This window comes from Hemicordylus capensis, chromosome 2 (genome assembly GCF_027244095.1).
Source record: "Hemicordylus capensis ecotype Gifberg chromosome 2, rHemCap1.1.pri, whole genome shotgun sequence".
NCBI lineage: Eukaryota > Metazoa > Chordata > Lepidosauria > Squamata > Cordylidae > Hemicordylus > Hemicordylus capensis.
The window spans coordinates 30,073,298-30,090,246 of NC_069658.1; the positions used below are offsets into that span (position 1 = coordinate 30,073,298).

A 16,949-nucleotide genomic window follows, 5' to 3' on the forward strand; every position below is an offset into this window, starting at 1 on the left:
ACACCTGGAGTAGCACTGGTTGGGAATCCCTGTGTTATATGTACATATGAAGCCTTAAAGTAGTCTCCCAGCCCAAGCCAGAGATGCCAGAGAGTGAACCTGAGACCATCTGCATGCAAGTAAGCATGCAGATGCTCTTCTACTGAGCTACAGTCCCATCCCCTAAGGGGAATATCTTACAGCGCTCACATGTAGTTTCCCATCCAAATGCAAACCAAGGTGGACCCTACTTAGCAATGGGAACAATTTATGCTTACTACCACAAGACCAGCTCTCCTTCCCTGTTGTTGGACCCCACATCCCATTGTCTCCAGCTGCAATTTATTATAGTTGTAGTCCAGCAACAGCTGGAAAGCCTCCTGTTGGCTACCTCATAGTATCCCCAAAGCCTAGTTCAAAAAACACTTTCTTACTTATTTAGGCACCTGCATAATGCCTGTATAGTTAAGGTGAAGTGTGAAAAGAGCATCCCCCCATTCTAAGCCCTGAGCATTCCATTGCATGTAAAACCTCTAATTTCCATCCAATTGGCATGAAATTCTTTGCACACCAACTAGGTGACCAGTGTCACCACCTTTCCAAATCTGATGCAAATCCATTAGAACCTGGTTGAGATTTAGAAATCAGCTCCTAAAATCACAGCTCACCCTTTAGGAAAATCCAAGCTCTGACTATGTGTAAACAGAATTATTTGCTTCTCCTGCTGTATATAGTATCTCCATCATCTAGACCAGGCCTGCTCAACTTAGGCGCTCGCAGCTGTTTTTGGACTAAAGTAGTGTCGACTCCTGGCGACCACAGACCGCTGTGGTTTTCTTTGGTAGAATACAGGAGGGGTTTACCATTGCCATCTCCCACACAATATGAGATTATGCCTTTCAGCATCTTCCTATATCACTGCTGCCCGATATAGGTGTTTCCCATAGTCTGGGAAACATACCAGTGGGGATTCGAACCAGCAACCTCTTGCTCCCTAGGCATGTTACTTCCCCGCTGCACCATTAGGTGGCTTTTGGACTGCAACTCCCATAATCACTAGCCACAGTTGCCAATAGTCAGGGATTGTGAGGGTTGTAGGCCAACATCTGCGGGAGGGCAGAAGTTCAGCAGACCTGATCTAGAATGAGAAACACTAAGGCAGTTCACTCAAGCAAAAACTGGGTAGGACAATTGTTCTACCGAGCTTTGGGAGTTGTGCGCACTCCTGATTTTTTTTATTGTGTGTGAGCAAACTATGTAAAAGAAGGGAGGAGTGATTGTGTGTGAGGCAGGAGCTTGGTAGGACAGCATTATCCTAGCTTTCATACCCAGCATTTTGCCAAAATATGAGGAAAAGGTGAATTCCTGAATTCATTTATGAAGCATGGTGGCATATAAATATTATAGATAGATAGATAGATAGATAGATAGATAGATAACCTTAAATTGATAAGGTGGCAATGATATGCACATATTAAGTGAACGATGGATGGTATTTTATCCTTTGCATAATAAAGAAGTCTTGGTGGAAGGATTGTTCTAAATGACCTGAGCATTCACTATAAATATTAAATACAAACAGACACCTTAAAAACCTTCAAGGGATAAGTCATAGTTCAGTGGTAAAGCCCATTCTTTGAATGCACAAGGTCCCAGATTTATTCCCTGACATCTCCAGCATTCAGCCATGATACTTGCTGGGTGACTCCGGGCCTGTCACTTCTCTCTCAGCCTAACCTACTTCACAGGGTTGTTGTGAGGAGAAACTTAAGTATGTAATACACCGCTCTGGGCTCCTTGGAGGAAGAGCGGGATATAAATGTAAAAGAAGAGGAAGTGGAAGAGGGAAAGGAAGAGGAAGAAGAAGAATCTCAGATAAGGCAGAGGTTGGGAAAGACCTTCATCCGGGACTATGCAGAACTATTACCAATCAAAGTAGAGGAAAATTATCTAGGTGAAGCAATGGTTTGACTCAGTGAAAGACAGCTCCATACGTTTCACCATGCCCCATTAAAGGGATTATTCCCACCCCCACCCCCCATCCCAGCACCAAAGGATCTGGTTCTTAAGAAATATAGAGCAAGGTTTGTTGGAGTTCCAGTGCATCGACCTTTTGCACCAACTATCCAAATGACCACTAGGGGCATTGAGAGTAGAGATAGTGAGTAAGAATCTCCATAGCTGTTGTACCTGTATCTACTCTATGACCCCTGATATGACTCTTCAGGTATTTCCTGTACTTTTTATTTTATTTATTTTATTTTATTGTTAAATTTATACCCTGCCTTTCATTAAGAAAATCCCAACGCAGCTCACAATAAAATTTAAAAACACTATTATAAAAAAAGACACATTAAAATATTGAGCTAAAAAGTATAAAAACAAATCTGATTTTTTTAAAAAAAATTAATAAATAAAAACACAAGCATAAAAAACAAGTACTATGTCAGAATCCCTTCCTTTCCTCTTAGAGAACAGATGGAAACATTTCTCTCTCTCCCTACCGATTCATTATGTAGTTCTTTAGATTACGGATTGGGTCTTTCCTATCCAAAGTGTACTTCAACAATAAATTTATTTTATTTTATTTATTTATTGTTACATTTATATACCGCCTTTCATTAAAAACAATTTCAAGGCGGTTTACAAAAGTTAAAAAACATACAATAAAAATGACAATAAAAATAATTAAGCTAAAAATATAAAACCAATCTAATTTAAAATCTATAAAATACAAACATAAAAACTATACGCAAGTAAAACACATAGAAGCAGCAATAAAACAATCATGTAAAGGCCTGGATTAAAAGCCAAGGTTTAACAAGCTTTCTAAAAACTGTGATGGAGTCAGAGGAGCGAATGGCCACTGGGAGAGCATTCCAAAGTCTGGGGGCAGCAACAGAGAAGGCCCTGTCTCGAGTACATGACAGCCGGGCCTCCCTCATTGTTGGCACCCGGGGCAGGGTCCCCTCAGATGACCTTATCAAGCGGGCAGCAACCCTCGGGAGCAGGCGGTCCCTCAAGTACCCTGGGCCCAAACCGTTAAGGGCTTTAAAGGTCAAAACCAGCACCTTGAATTGGACCCGGAAACAAACTGGCAGCCAGTGCAACTCTTTCAGAAAGGGTGTGATGTGCTCCCACCGGGCAGCTCCAGATAGAACCCTAGCTGCCACGTTTTGCACTAGCTGCAGTTTCTGGATATTCTTCAAGGGCAGCCCCACGTAGAGCGTGTTACAGTAATCCACGTGACGTGACTAAGGCATGGGTAACCGTGGCCAGATCTGCCTTCTTGAGAAAGGGACGCGGCTGGTGCACTAGCTGAAGCCGTGCAAAGGCACCCCTGGCCACCGCCTCCACCCGAGCTTCCAAAAGCAGAGCCGGGTCCAGTAATACCCCCAAGCTGCGTACTTGCTCCTTCAAGGGGAGTGCAACCCCATCCAGAACCGGTAAAATCTCCTCATCCCAATTGGCTCTCCTACTGACCAACAGTACCTCCGTCTTGTCTGGATTCAATTTCAGTTTATTAGCCCACATCCAACCCATCACGGCCTCCAGCCCCCGATTCAGGACATTCACCGCCTCCCTAGGATCAGATGACAAGGAGAGATAGAGCTGAGTGTCATCCGTATATTGCTGACAACTCAGTCCAAGTCCCCGGACGACCTCTCCCAGCGGTTTCATGTAGATGTTAAATCTACTTAGTATTTAGTTCTACAAGAATCTCCATGTGTCTTCTCTAAATAGCTGCAACAACTAAACTCTGCATTCTACTCTGTAACTTGAGTGGGTAGCTTCTAAATGCTCTGCTAATTAACTGGGGGTCAAAATTACAACCCCCAACAAGGTTCTCCATGCTTTAGATACGTTCTTTAAAAATATTAAATCTGTTGTCAGACATATGTGAAGCACTGCAGTTTCATCCTGAAAAGCATCTTTAAATGTTTTTAATTCATAGTGATGCCTGACCCTCCTGTTGACCTCAATTGGACTTTAATGAACACAAGCCCATCAGGTGTCTATAAAGATATTTTAGTCACCTGGAAGCCACCACCTTCTGCAGATGTTAGGAACGGATGGGTTACTCTCAAATACCAGCTACAGTACAAAGAAGTCAATGAGACAAGATGGAATGAGGTAAGTCTATCCAGTTTAGCATTGCACTAATGCAAGGATTGCACTAATGCACTAGCAAGTTCTGCTTAGTCAGGAGCTTGTATTCCAGACTAATGTTGCACTGGTGCAACAGGAAATGCTCATTCAGCATGTGGCATGCCTCCTGCTGTGAAACTCTTTCTTCGGTCCGTATATGTTGGATGCAACGCTATGAACTATCCTTGCCACACAAGTGCAATGCTTACGCAAGCTGATTGAGAATGCACATGACTGTGTAACTTTGAGCATTCACTCAGCTATGCAACCGTCTTGTGTGGGTGCATCACTGTTCATTGCACAAGCGCAGCATTACTCTAGATCAGGGCTGCAAAACTTCAGCCCTCCTGCAGAAGTTGGCCTACAACTCCCATAACTCCTGACTGTTGGCCACTGTGGCTGGGGATTATGGGAGCTGAAGTGCAAAAACAGCTAGAGGGGCTAAGTTGTGTAGCTCTGCTCTAGCTAGTCTCTGTCCTTAAGCAAAGGATGTACCAAATCTGGAATTTACTGGAATCTGTTCCTGGGACATTTCTGCCCCAATTTTTGCCTTGTCTAGCAGCCACCCCCTACCACTCATAAGAACAGCCCTGCTGGATCGGGCCCATCTAGTCCAGCATCCTGTTTCACACAGTGACCCACCAGATGAAACTGGAAGCCTACAGGAAGGAGCCTTGCTGTAGGCTCATCTTGCCAGCTGGTCTCCAAGGTGGTGGCCAAATGGCCCATTGATTCAGCAGGAGGAGGAGTGGTAGTGGAAGATGGAGGGGGGCACACAGAGCTGAGGAATGCCCAGCTGGAAGAAGGAAGATCAGAGGCATGGCCGAGGATGCCTGATGACATCAGTCAGCCCACAGTGGAAGACCTGATCGGGCAGCTGATGCTGGTGGGCGGGGAAAGGGATGCTGAGTGGCAAGACACAAGGATTGGGCTTGGTTCTAGAGGGGATGGAAGAAGTGGGGAGTGCCCTAGGGAATGGGCAAAATAAAGGTTACTGGGGGGAGGGCAGAAAGGCAAGGCACAGGCCAGATGCTCAGCCTGCTCTTCTTTATTTAAGTGAGGAGAGGCCTGTGATGAAGCAGACCAAGCCCAGGGAGAGAGAAGCTGTGCTTAGAGAGGACAAACAGTCGAGCAGGAGGAGGAAGTGGGTGGATGCAACCCCCCCCCCTGCACTTGAGGCCAAGCCAAGGGATAGGGAGGGCAAGGCAGGGCGGCAGGTCCGAGGCCTCTCTGCACATGCCTCCTGCGGATGCCTCATTCAGTTTTTTCATATGAGTTGCTAGAGTTGTCAAGAGTTTCTAGAAATGAAAACTTGTATCCTATCCAGTTATCTTTTGCAGTTTGTTTGGACATTTGTCCCAAGGGGGGTCCTGTAGAGAGTGTGGAGGAGGAGCCAGAAAGAAAAAGGGAGGGAAAGGAGAAGGAGAAAAATGAAGTCATTTCTGAATAAACCTTTTGTTAAATCCATATAAGCTTTCCTTGTGTGTGTGAGGGAACCAGGAGCTTTCCCAGACAGCAGACTTTATTACGAGGCTTTACTGCAAGTTTGAAGTTGCCAAAAAAAGACACAAGAAGTGGCTTTTTTAACTCCAGAACTAAATCAGGTTACACTCTAACACGCAATGAAAAACCCGAATTGTGTGTGAAGTGTTCCCTGATAGCTCGCAGGGACTTTGGGGTAAATCTGGCTGATTTGTGAATGCACATCTCCATACTGGAGGAGATGCAAACTAAAAACCTCCAGATCATTTGGCCACACCCACTACACATTCGCAGGTAGGTTCCTATATTCATTGGTGCAGTGCTGGAGGGTATGTTAACATGGCAATATCTATTGAACAATTATTCAATATGAGTATAATATAGGTGCGTATAGGTGTAGGGAAGAACTCTATGCACTATCCTGAGCTTCTTCTGGAAGAGGAGGATAAAAATGTAAAAACACCACCTGTTCAGGGAGGGGTTCTCAAACAAGGGTCCCCAGATGTCGTTGGACTGCCACTCCCAATATCTGAGCATCCTAGTTTGAAAAGTCTCGTGTTAAGGGAAGATAATTTACCCTCTAAAAAATAATGTTTCCCATCTACCCTGAGCTGAAAACAGCTAAGAAATGTTTTATCCCAAAAGAAGCAATATTCAAATTTACTCTTTGATTTGTTTTCAGTATTGCTATTAATCATTGTTTCCAATGCTGTTAATTCCTATAATGATGACCCCAGCAGTGTTCTCTCTAATTTTTTTTCATCTGTATGCAGAATGAATTTTGTTCTAGGCGGCAGTATCAAGGTAGTGTGTGCGCACGTGCATTCAGAGTGGGGCCACCCTGATTCAAACTGCGTGGGTTCTAAAATTAACTGAGCGGACATTTTTAAAAACGTGTGAGCGCGCACACACGCACACTTTAGAAGGAACACTGCACCCCAGCATCCTTCTACCCCTCCTTTTTAGGGATGTGCGAAACGTTTCGGATACAAAACGTTTTGTACCCAAAACAGCCTGTTTCGGGTGTTTTGTAGACAAAACAAAACACCCATTTTCCAGATCCAAAAGTTTTGTATACAAAACAAAACGCCCCTGTTTTGGCTGCAAAACGTTTTGTTGTTTCGGACCTCCATTTTGTGGTGATCTCTGAGTCAGTCTCCATTTTGTGTTTGACATCTCTTTGAATTTCCCACCCTTCCAGCCTTCTGATCAGTGACCTAAATCATGGGCTGACCTGCTGACAATTCCCTCCTTGTTCCACATTGGCTCTTTTGCTTCTTCCCACTCTTTACTGACCCCACATTGGCCAGGAGAAGGGTTGCTAACCCATGGGGTGCTGGGTTCTGCTGTTTCTGTGGTGTTCTGAGTGTAGAGTCTCTGGTAGCATATGAGTGGATTCTTGTTTTTCACTGAAAATCTCATATGCTACCAGAGAATCTACAATGAACACCTCAGAAACAACAAAACCCAGTACCCCACAGGATTGTGGGTATGGGGGTGGTTGGCACCCTATGTGCACTACACAACCCCTCGCCCTGCCCCCCAAGTGGAATTATGGGGCTGCTGAAACCTCCGTTATTCCCTATGGGAGAAATCTTAAAGACACATAAACTTCAACAAATCACAAAAGATCAGCCCTTTGCCCAATTCCTTTGAAATACTTCTGGAAGTTTCCTTGCCCCCATTGGGCACTACCACCCACCACACTCTGCTCTGGGTCATCCCTTTCCCCTTGATTTGAAGCGATACATTTGCTGGAATCCCCATTATTCCCTATGGGAAAATTCTTAAAGATGTGTAAACATAAAATAAAATAAAATAAAATAAAATCAGCCCTTTGCCTAATTCCTTTGAAATTTGGGTGGTAGCTTCCACCCATTGGACACTACCACCACCACCCACTCTTTTTGCCCTGGGACCCTTTTTAAAAATCCAAATCGATTTGGATTTGGAAAATTTGGCTACAAAACAAAACAGGGCTGATTCGGATTCAGAAAATTTGGGTACAAAACAAAACGGGGATGTTTCAATTCGGATACAAATCGAAATAAGAAAATTCCAAAATGCACACCGCTACTCCTTTTAAACATTCACAAGGGGCCTTAATTACAACTGCTTTAACTTTAGTTGAACTTTAGTGCATTGAGAGAACATTCTTCCAGTAGCTAGCATTATTAATCCTTCTTTTGAAAAGTGGTTTTTCAAAACAACTTTTTTTCTTTAATTGCACCCTTTTAACAGAAGATTATGGCTCATTATTGTTTGCATTAAATCAGAGTGGCATTGTGCACCGTTTCATAACTATTCAGTCCCAGTCCTAGTTCCTATTTCTCCCATATATAATTTCCCTCATGCCAAAGGTACCTGGCATTTTAAAGAATAAAAAAGCAAGCCTTTATGGAATTTGTTAGGCTTCTGAGAGCAAACAGAAATCGTAATTGGAGAACTATTGAGGGCATAGCAAGATAAATGTTAATACTCAAAGCAACATGTGCAGAAGGTAGAAATAAATGGACAAGTTTCACAAGGGAGGAAGCAGTCAGGCCCCCAAAGATCTTGATGGGGCTGCTGCAATGTCATACATTTAGAAATGATCTAGAGTCAGGCTGCACAGTGAGGTAGCCCCATTGAGAGATGACACCAGATTATCTTCAGTGGTGAAATCCCAAACAGGCGGTGCAGAGCTCTAAAGTTTGAACAGGGATTGGTTTGTTGTCCCCATCTTTTGGGCCTCTTCCAATGTAACACTATGAGAGACAGTGTCACACTGTAGCATTGGGGAATTTAAATTCCCTGCCTATCTGTATGCTTTGAAGCCTTAACCATTTCTTTCCCCGTTTGTAGAAGGTTTTCTAGAAAAGTGCTCCTAGAGCAATGTTCTTCATTGTGAGGCCTGGGGGCCAGTTGGAGCCCCCATCAACACTAAGTGCAGCTCCTTGATTAATTCTTTACTGGGTCTGTGTGAAGCTTCAGCCAAAGCTGAATACTCGACATAGTTCCCCTAGGTGCTTTCCAGATTAGACCCTGCAACGAGGTCATGATGTATCTCCGAAGAGTGCTTTTCGCACCTCCTGTATTGTGACACCACAGTCCCTACGCTGACAGCAGGGTGCCATTCACATTTCTGATGCCTTATTTCAGATTTATTCGCTGCGATATAGTGCTAGAATGTTGTATATCTGGCGTAAAAAAGTTGCTGTATTTTCCGGTTGTTCGTTTTTGCAAGACTGCTCCCCCTGCTGGGCACTTTCCTATTTACGTTTTGAATGGGATTTGCTCGAACCAAAGCATTTTGCCGCTGTTGAGTGGGTAAAGCACCTTGGCACCATGCATGTGGGTAAAGCACCTTGGCACCATGTGCTTTTCTTTTCTGTGCTGACTGTTCTCACCATGCAGTACTGTGCTTTTCCTAGCGGGGGGGGGCTCCTTTAAGGGAAACTGAACCCTCCCGAGCCCCTGTGCCATCTCAGAAGGCATGCACAGAGTGCTGCCCTTCCCAGCACTATTCCCACAGAGCTCCTAAGAGAAGGCTCCATCTCTCTTAAAGGGCCCTCCCAGCACTGAGAAAAACACAGTATAGTGCGGAGGTCAGCACAGTGAAGAATGGCTCTCACATTGAAAGGTTTTTGCCAAAGTGGCCCCCGCTTGAAAGATAGTGAAGATTGCTGTTCTAGAGGCTTTTACTTACGAGAAGACAACAGGCGGCTGACAAACGTGCCATTTTTTCATTTCAGCTGAAGTCATGGATCTCCGTAACAAAACTTCCACTCTATTCTTTGAGGACATGTCACGATTATGAGATACGGGTCCGAGCATCACGAAGTGCATCTGAAACGTATGGGGAGTTCAGTGACATACTTTATGTGCCTTTTGGTGGCGCAGGCCTGGTGCCCTGTGAGGAAGGTACGTCAGAAAAAGAGATCTCCTGTGAGAATTCATAGAAACCCTATCTCCTATCTAAGAGAGAAATCTCTTAGAATTGTTCTCTTGGAGACATGCCTTCCTTCCATAAACAAACTTTGCTACACACTTAGTGTGTGTCCACATGGCTTATGCTGTGCTTCCGATGCAGGCAAAATACACACACACCGTGTATCCATTCAGATATACCAGCTCAACGTTTAGCATATGGCCTTTGTATGCATGGTGCAGCCTACGGAGACAAAGATCACACATTTTCTGTATTATTTGTGCTAGGTGCTAGCCAGGATCATAGGAACAAGGAAACTGCCATGCAAACACATGCTCAGTGGATTCCAGTCCCAGCTCTAGGTGAAGCTGGATGCTCGTAGTTTTTGTGGCATTGCAGATGGAACAATTGGCCATGGTGACCTGCTTTCTAAAGCACTGAGCTAAAAAAAAATCATTTTTATTCTAAAATCTTTGGCAGAGTCCCTTTATATTCTTTCTGCAATCCCTTATGCAGCCCATGTGTCTGAGGAGAGCCCTGCCCCCAGCTCTGCCTATAGGTAGGTCGGTAGGGTTGGGGGAGAGAGTCATCCTACAGAGGATATATAAGGAATCTGGCTAAGATTGAGCTCAGTCCAGCAGAATTTGGTCACAAAGGCCCAAGGAGTGCACAGCCATCTTGCTCTCAGTTCTCAAAGTGATGTCCTGTGTGAGAGCAATAGAATGCCTCCGCTGGACCCATCTGGTATCAGGGCTTCAGTAATGCAGTACAAGAGTCTATGGGCACATTCACACAACCACCTGTAAGTACTTACAAAAGAGGTACAAGAGGAACGTGCCAGGAAGCATGTGTTCCCAACAGGCGTGACATCTGTGTGACATCTGAACCTGGCCACTTATGGTTCATGAGCCCAGTTACCCACTTCTGCCTTAGTCTTTACCAACTTTCGGTTCCTACCTGAAACGAGGGATTGAACCCAGCTTGACAAAGTTGGTAAAACCGAAGGTAGAAGTGGGTCAGGGTCAGGAGCTGGAGGTAGCCATGCTCAGTTGTCCTATGGTTACCCTCTTCCATACTTTGTAAGAACTTATAGGTGGTCATGTGAAGCTACCCTATATGAATAGACTTATTTGTTCTAGACAAGCAGCTGAAAGGTCTAACAAAGCAGGGAATAAAATCTGGAATTATAGCCTTGGAAGGCCAAGTTTGATTTGAAACAGAGAGGAAGAGGAAGAGGAGAGGGTAGGAGAGAGGAGAGGAGAGCTGGTCTTGTGGTAGCAAGCATGACTTATCCCCATAGCTAAGCAGGGTCTGCCCTGGTTGCATATGAATGGGAGACTTGATGTGTGAGCACTGTAAGAGATTCCCCTCAGGGGATGAAGCCGCTCTGGGAAGAGCAGAAGGTTTCAGGTTCCCTCCCTGGCTTCTCCAAGATAGGGCTGAGGGAGATTCCTGCCTGCAACCTTGGAGAAGCCACTGCCAGTCTGTGAAGATGATACTGAGCTAGATAGACCAATTGTCTGACTTGGTATATGGCAGTTTCCTATTTTTTCTATGAAGCAGTGAGTAACGCTATGTACACAATTGGACGGGTGGGGCGGGGGAAGTCTGTGTGGAACTCACTTTCCCGCCAGACAATTCTCCCTCAGTGGTGGCAACGCAGATCGCAAGCAGCATGGATCTCCGGAGGCCGGGGCAGTATGTCCTGACCTCCAGATATCCCACAATGCACTGCATGGCAAGCATGGTATATTGGGGGAATCCCTCAGGAGTCAAGCACTCTAGGCGCCTGTGTTTGTGAGTGCTCAGGCTGCAAGCAGCCCGAGCACCCACACAATCCCGGCACCGGGGTTATGGGCGTGCCTGTGCCCTTAACACTTGCTAAAGAATAGGCTTAAAAGCAGGGTTGGGTGGGCAGGCAGCGCCGGGATCCGCATGGATCCCAGCGCTGCACATGAGCAGCCTTTGCCTGGGTTAGGCTGCTCATGTGAATAGCCTTAGTGTCTAATCTTTCAAATGTTGGAATAGACTTTGCAAGGCATTGTTATTCACAGCAAGCATTTTTAAAATGTTACTAGTTTTAGCTGGTGTAAACCAGCAAAGATGAATGTTTTTTTAATAGTGAGTTGAAAGGTTTATGATTTTTTAAATTCAATTAGGAACTTCTTGGCTTGCTAGAAAGGAACACAGAAAGACAAACACACACAAACGCTCAAAAACAAGACAGCCGAGGGGAAGGTGTGGGTGGGGGGAGCATAAAGTAGCAAGAAGTTCAATCAAGAAAAGTAAAGAAAACTTGGAAATAATACAATTTTATTTATGTTTGCTGTTTGGTCATTTCAGAGTCCCAGGTTCCTTGGCCTTGGTCTTTGGTGATGTCTTTTGGAATACTTGGCCTGATGGTGATGTTATCTCTCATCCTCTTTTCTAAACAGCAGAAGTAAGTTGTGCTAAGTTTACTGGACTATGAGGACTTTCACACGACCTCACTGGGGATGGTGGGGAGGGCTGTGGGGAAGGCAAGAGCTTGCCTGCCTTTCTCGGCAGATGAGCAGCCGCTGTCCTTCCCTCCGCCGCACCACACACCCACATGAGCAGTGGTGCGAGAGAGGGAAACCCTGGGAGTGGGAGGACGCCAGCGTGCAGTGGCTGTTCTCGTTCAATTTGAAACAGAGAGGAAGCAGTCAGTAAGGCTATGCATAAGATCAGGCAAGCAGGGGCGGGGGGAGACTGTGCAGAACTCACCTTCTCCCCCAGACAATCCTCCCTCTGTGGTGGCAGCGTGGATTGCAAGTGCGGATCGCAAACAGCGTGGACCTCCTGAGGCCATGCTTGTCACTGCCGCTCCTCTCCCCACCCCGCCCCTGCTTGCTAACAGAAATGGTGGTGGGCCATGGGGGAGCCGTTTAACCCAGTGGTGATTGCCCAGACTATAGTCAGCGAAGGTGATCTTAGCTCATTTATGGAATAGCTTCCCCATTGAGGTTCACCTGGCTTTGTCACTTCTTTCTTCTAGATGCCAGATAAAGACCTTTTTGTTCACCCAGGGCTTTTAGATTTTGGTTTTCAGATTTGGACTGATTTTTAACTAATTTTAAAATGGGTCTTTAAGCTGCTTTGTATTGTAGCTTGTATTTTCTTTTCTTTCTTCCTTTTTTTGTCTGTTATGAATTAATGGGTTATGTGTTTTTATAGTATGGTTTAATCCTCTGTTGTGAGCCTCCCAGAGAACAATTTTTTATGGGGTGACTAACAAATAAAGTTGTTTATTATTTATTATTGTTGTTGTTATTGCTAAATGCTGGGTTAAAAAGTGAGGCTTGGCACGGGGGCAGCACCAGGAATTACCTGCCCTAGCTTGGGTTAGGCTGAGTGTGTGAGTACCCTTTATGTCTCAGCTAGGTGGGCACAGCAGTGTACACCAGTCCCTTTTTGAGAACTCAAAGATTTATTGCTCACAACTCACTGTAAAAAGCCTCATGCATAAAAACGTAGATTGATGGGAACAAAAAACCCCAGCAAGCACAACTTGTATGAGGACTATCTGGGACTAGCCCCACCCCCTCCATTCAGGCCCTTGAGGAGATTACAGGCCCAACATCAGGCTTCCTCTGCAAATCTGCAGCTTTCACCCCAGTTCTCTCACATGGCCTCTTCATCTTGAGGCTTTCTGGGATCTCCTCTTAAAGAGGCAGTGCACAACAGTATACAATAGTTGTCCCGTGTGACAACTATTGTTAACATACTATTGTGTAGTATGAGTGATATATTATTTCTTCAGTTCAGACTTTTCCTGTCCTTTTTCAGTAAATCCTGATGGATTCTGTTATGAGTAAACAAACGGCAACTTCCCCTATCCTAGGCACACACTGTTACACCAGAGGATTAATACTTCTGGAGGGAAAGCAGCACTTTTCAGTAGCCAGGATATCAGCCATTGACTTTCAGTGATACAACATAGGAAATGTAGTATCGCAAAGCGCTGATGGATCAGATCAAAGGTGAATAGGTCAGGCATCCTATTTCTTTTTTGGTTGGCCAAGAGGCATCTGGTGGCCAACCAGATTATTGTAAGTTATAATAAATAGCTTCCAAAACAGAAAGAAGTTGGGAGAAGGGATTTATACAGGCTTTTGGTTCACATCAACCTTTTGGTTCAGACCAGAGAAGGGTGCAAATTGCCTTTTGCTGACCAGAATTTATCTAGAACTAACTCCCAATTATTTGTACTTTCCAATTCTGTTGGCTTTCAGTGTAGCTTATATGTCACTAATAAGAAGAATTATAGCCCTGATTTTTGCCAGCCCTATTTATAGGTCTTGGTTTCTCCCTGTATGCCTGTTGACTTTTTACTAGACTTTTGCAAGATTCTTGCACTATGCCTCTTGAGCAATCCCATCTTGATCACATATAAGAGTACACATGGTTTTCTTAAAACATAGCTGAAAATGAAATGCATTACTTCTATTTTCTGGAAAGGCACTCACACATTAACATTCCCTTTTCAAAAGGGGAACCTTGGAGCTATTGTTCTTTGCCTGGTCTTTGCCATGTAGCAGCATAAGAGGACAATGAAAAGGTGTCGAATGGACTGTACCATTTCAGATTGTAAGGGGATGGTCACCTTTTAAAAAATTGATGCCCTACATCAAAACCTATTACAAACGGAAAACCAGCACTGCAGGAAATGACCTATTTATTCTATTTATCTGTTTAGTCTATTTATCCATGCTGTACTGGTTTGTTTGGTCTTCTGAAAATGGATCAGCTTATAAACCTGAAAACCCCACTTGCAATCCAAAGAGGTACAGTCCATCATACCACTTTCTTCCCACCACATTGTCCTTCATGTGCAGAGCAGGACCAAATTACACAGAATGTCAGGGCGAAGGGAAGGTAGAATTCTGGATTGTATCACTCTAGATTGTAGGTGGGGGGTGATGGTTCATAATTCTGAATGCTTCCCCACCTTAAACTCCTGGATGGTAGTAAACTAGTAAATCAAAGAGAAGGTGTAACAATCAAAAGGTGGAGGAGAGACAACATCCCTGATTACCTTAAACCCTTTCCTCTGGATGCTAATTTTCCACATACAGGGAAATTTTAAATGGGGGAAGTATTAAAACTGCAATCATCCTGCCTGAAGCCAGAAATTATATAGTCCAGAATTCTGCCAGAAGTCTACCATTTCTCTCTAGGCCTATTCTCATGTTATGTTTAACACTTGTACGATGAGTATATCGCATACACAGGTACAGATCTGTATACAGGTACAGTCATTCACATGTTATGCTGAGCGCAGGTACAAAAATACACTTCCTATTTGTACCATGCATTTAAAGGGCCTGTTTTCGCATTTACTTTTAAAATGAACATGGATACAGCAACTCAAACAAACTCCTCTATACACTCATCTGTACAGAGGAGACATCTGTACACTCATACAGCTAGGGTTGCCAACTGTCCTGCATTGTGCAGGACATCCCGAATTGCAGTGGGGAAATACTCATCGCATTCAGGATGAGCTTTCTCCCGCTTTAAAAAAAAATTAGAAAAACCTTTTTAAAAAACTTTTAAAGCTGCCGCTCTGTAGCGGCAGAGCAGGGATAGCAGCGAGAGCTCTTCCAGCCTCCCAATAGTGACGTTTAGCACTAAGTAGGCTCGGCTCTTAGACAGGGACCCACGCAGCAGGCTGCTCCTCCGGGCAGGTACATGCACTGTGCCGAAGGCAAAACCATGAGGCAGGGAGGGCAGTGAAGAGTCCCGACCCGACCCACCTCCCTCCCTCAAATGAGGTGATCCAAGCCAGTTCCAGGCTTCTGCACATGCGTGTGCATATGAAGAAGCCTGAAATTGACTTGAATCACCTCATTTGAGGGAGGAAGGCAGGTCGGGTCGGGACTCTTCACCGCCCTCCCTGCCTCATGGTTTTGCCTTCGGCACAGTGCATGTGCCTGCCCGGAGGAGCAGCCTGCTGCGTGGGTCCCTGTCTAAGAGCCTAGCCTACTTAGTGCTAAACGTCACTATTGGGACGCTGGAAGAGCTCTCGCTGCCGTCCCTGCTCCGCCACTGCTGTGCAGCAGCAGGAACAGCCAGTCGCAAGCCACCACCTGGACCTGGTGATAGTGACCGCCACTGGTAAGTGTGTGCGGTGGCTGCCACCTGAGCAGGTGAAGGGGCAGAGAATGCAAGTCATGCCCCAGGTGGCCCCACCTCCCACCCCCAGCTCCCCCCGGTCCCCCCTTAGTGTCCCAATGTTGGCCAACACAATGTTGGCAACCCTACATACAACATAATGTCTGAGCCGGGCCTCTGTCTCACCTCATTCCATGTAAAAGCCATTGTTGAATGGCTTTTAGAGACTAGGCAAACGTTTTCCTCAACCATAGTTTGGGATCTGCCAAATGTGTGAAAATGATACACAAATATCTAATTGCATGCTATCAAAATATATGAATTGGCTGTACAGTATTGTTCTAATTTATGATATACTGTTCCTGTGAACGACATCAATGTCCTGGAAGTTAAATGTTTGTCTTTCTTTTCAAGGATAAAGATCCTGATTCTTCCTCCAGTTCCCGTTCCCAAAATTAAAGGGATTGATCCAGACCTCTTCAAGGTAATTTTGAGCTGCTGTACGAAATCAGCTTGCAGAGTAATCACTACTATTTTACTGACTGATTTATTGATTTCATGCATATACCCCATTTCTGCTTTGGCATTCAAGGCAGTTTACAAGTAACCCTTGGAAAGTCAGGGGGCTGCCTTGGAACAGTTGCTACAGCAGTAATAGCTTAAGCATTCTAAATGTTGCAGTAGTTAAGGAAGGCTACCTACAGTGACTACTTTCTTGAGGGTTGTGAGACCAAGTATTTTAGCCCACAACCCTCTCTAGGGCAGTCACCCAAGACTCTAATTATTTCATTGCTCTGTTTCTCATGGGATGCTAACATTCTCTCGCACGATGCTAGTGTATCCTCTAGCACACACAGTTTCAAATTTTTGGAACATGTATGTATCTCAGTGATGTCTTACACATGTCTTAAACTCCACTTTGTCTTAAACTCCACTTTGAGTGCTCTGAATGGGGGACATTCCTCCCTTTTGTTCCTGAAGGGGGACAGTCCCTAACTTTTGTCATTGAAGGGACCAGGCCATCAAGATGCCGGCCTAAGCAGCCCTTGTTCACAGTAGGTGACCGGCTCAAACCAAACTCATGTTTAGACATGTATTCAAAATGATTCAAACATGATTCAAAATGTTCTGGAGGGTTAATTGCAAAATTCTTTTCCATGTGCCTTGTAAGGTCACTCATTAATGTTGAGTTGTTTTCAGAATACTATATTGTTGTCTATTGCTGGGTTGCGTGGACTCAGGCTGCACAGTGCCTATAAGTCCCAAGCCAGACAGTTCTAGGTTGTTGAAGCCA

At 44.8% G+C, this 16,949-nt stretch overlaps 1 protein-coding gene across 13 annotated transcripts in view; it reads left to right on the forward strand.

Moving 5' to 3' along the window:
* GHR (growth hormone receptor) overlaps positions 1–16,949 on the forward strand; it is a 236,298-nt gene that overhangs the window by 212,289 nt on the left and 7,060 nt on the right. For all 13 annotated transcript variants that reach the window (XM_053292276.1, XM_053292279.1, XM_053292277.1 and 10 more), the window contains 4 exons: positions 3,935–4,113; positions 9,345–9,513; positions 11,864–11,960; positions 16,070–16,139. In XM_053292276.1, the coding sequence (XP_053148251.1) occupies positions 3,935–4,113; positions 9,345–9,513; positions 11,864–11,960; positions 16,070–16,139 (515 nt within the window). The remainder of the gene's footprint in view (positions 1–3,934; positions 4,114–9,344; positions 9,514–11,863; positions 11,961–16,069; positions 16,140–16,949) is intronic.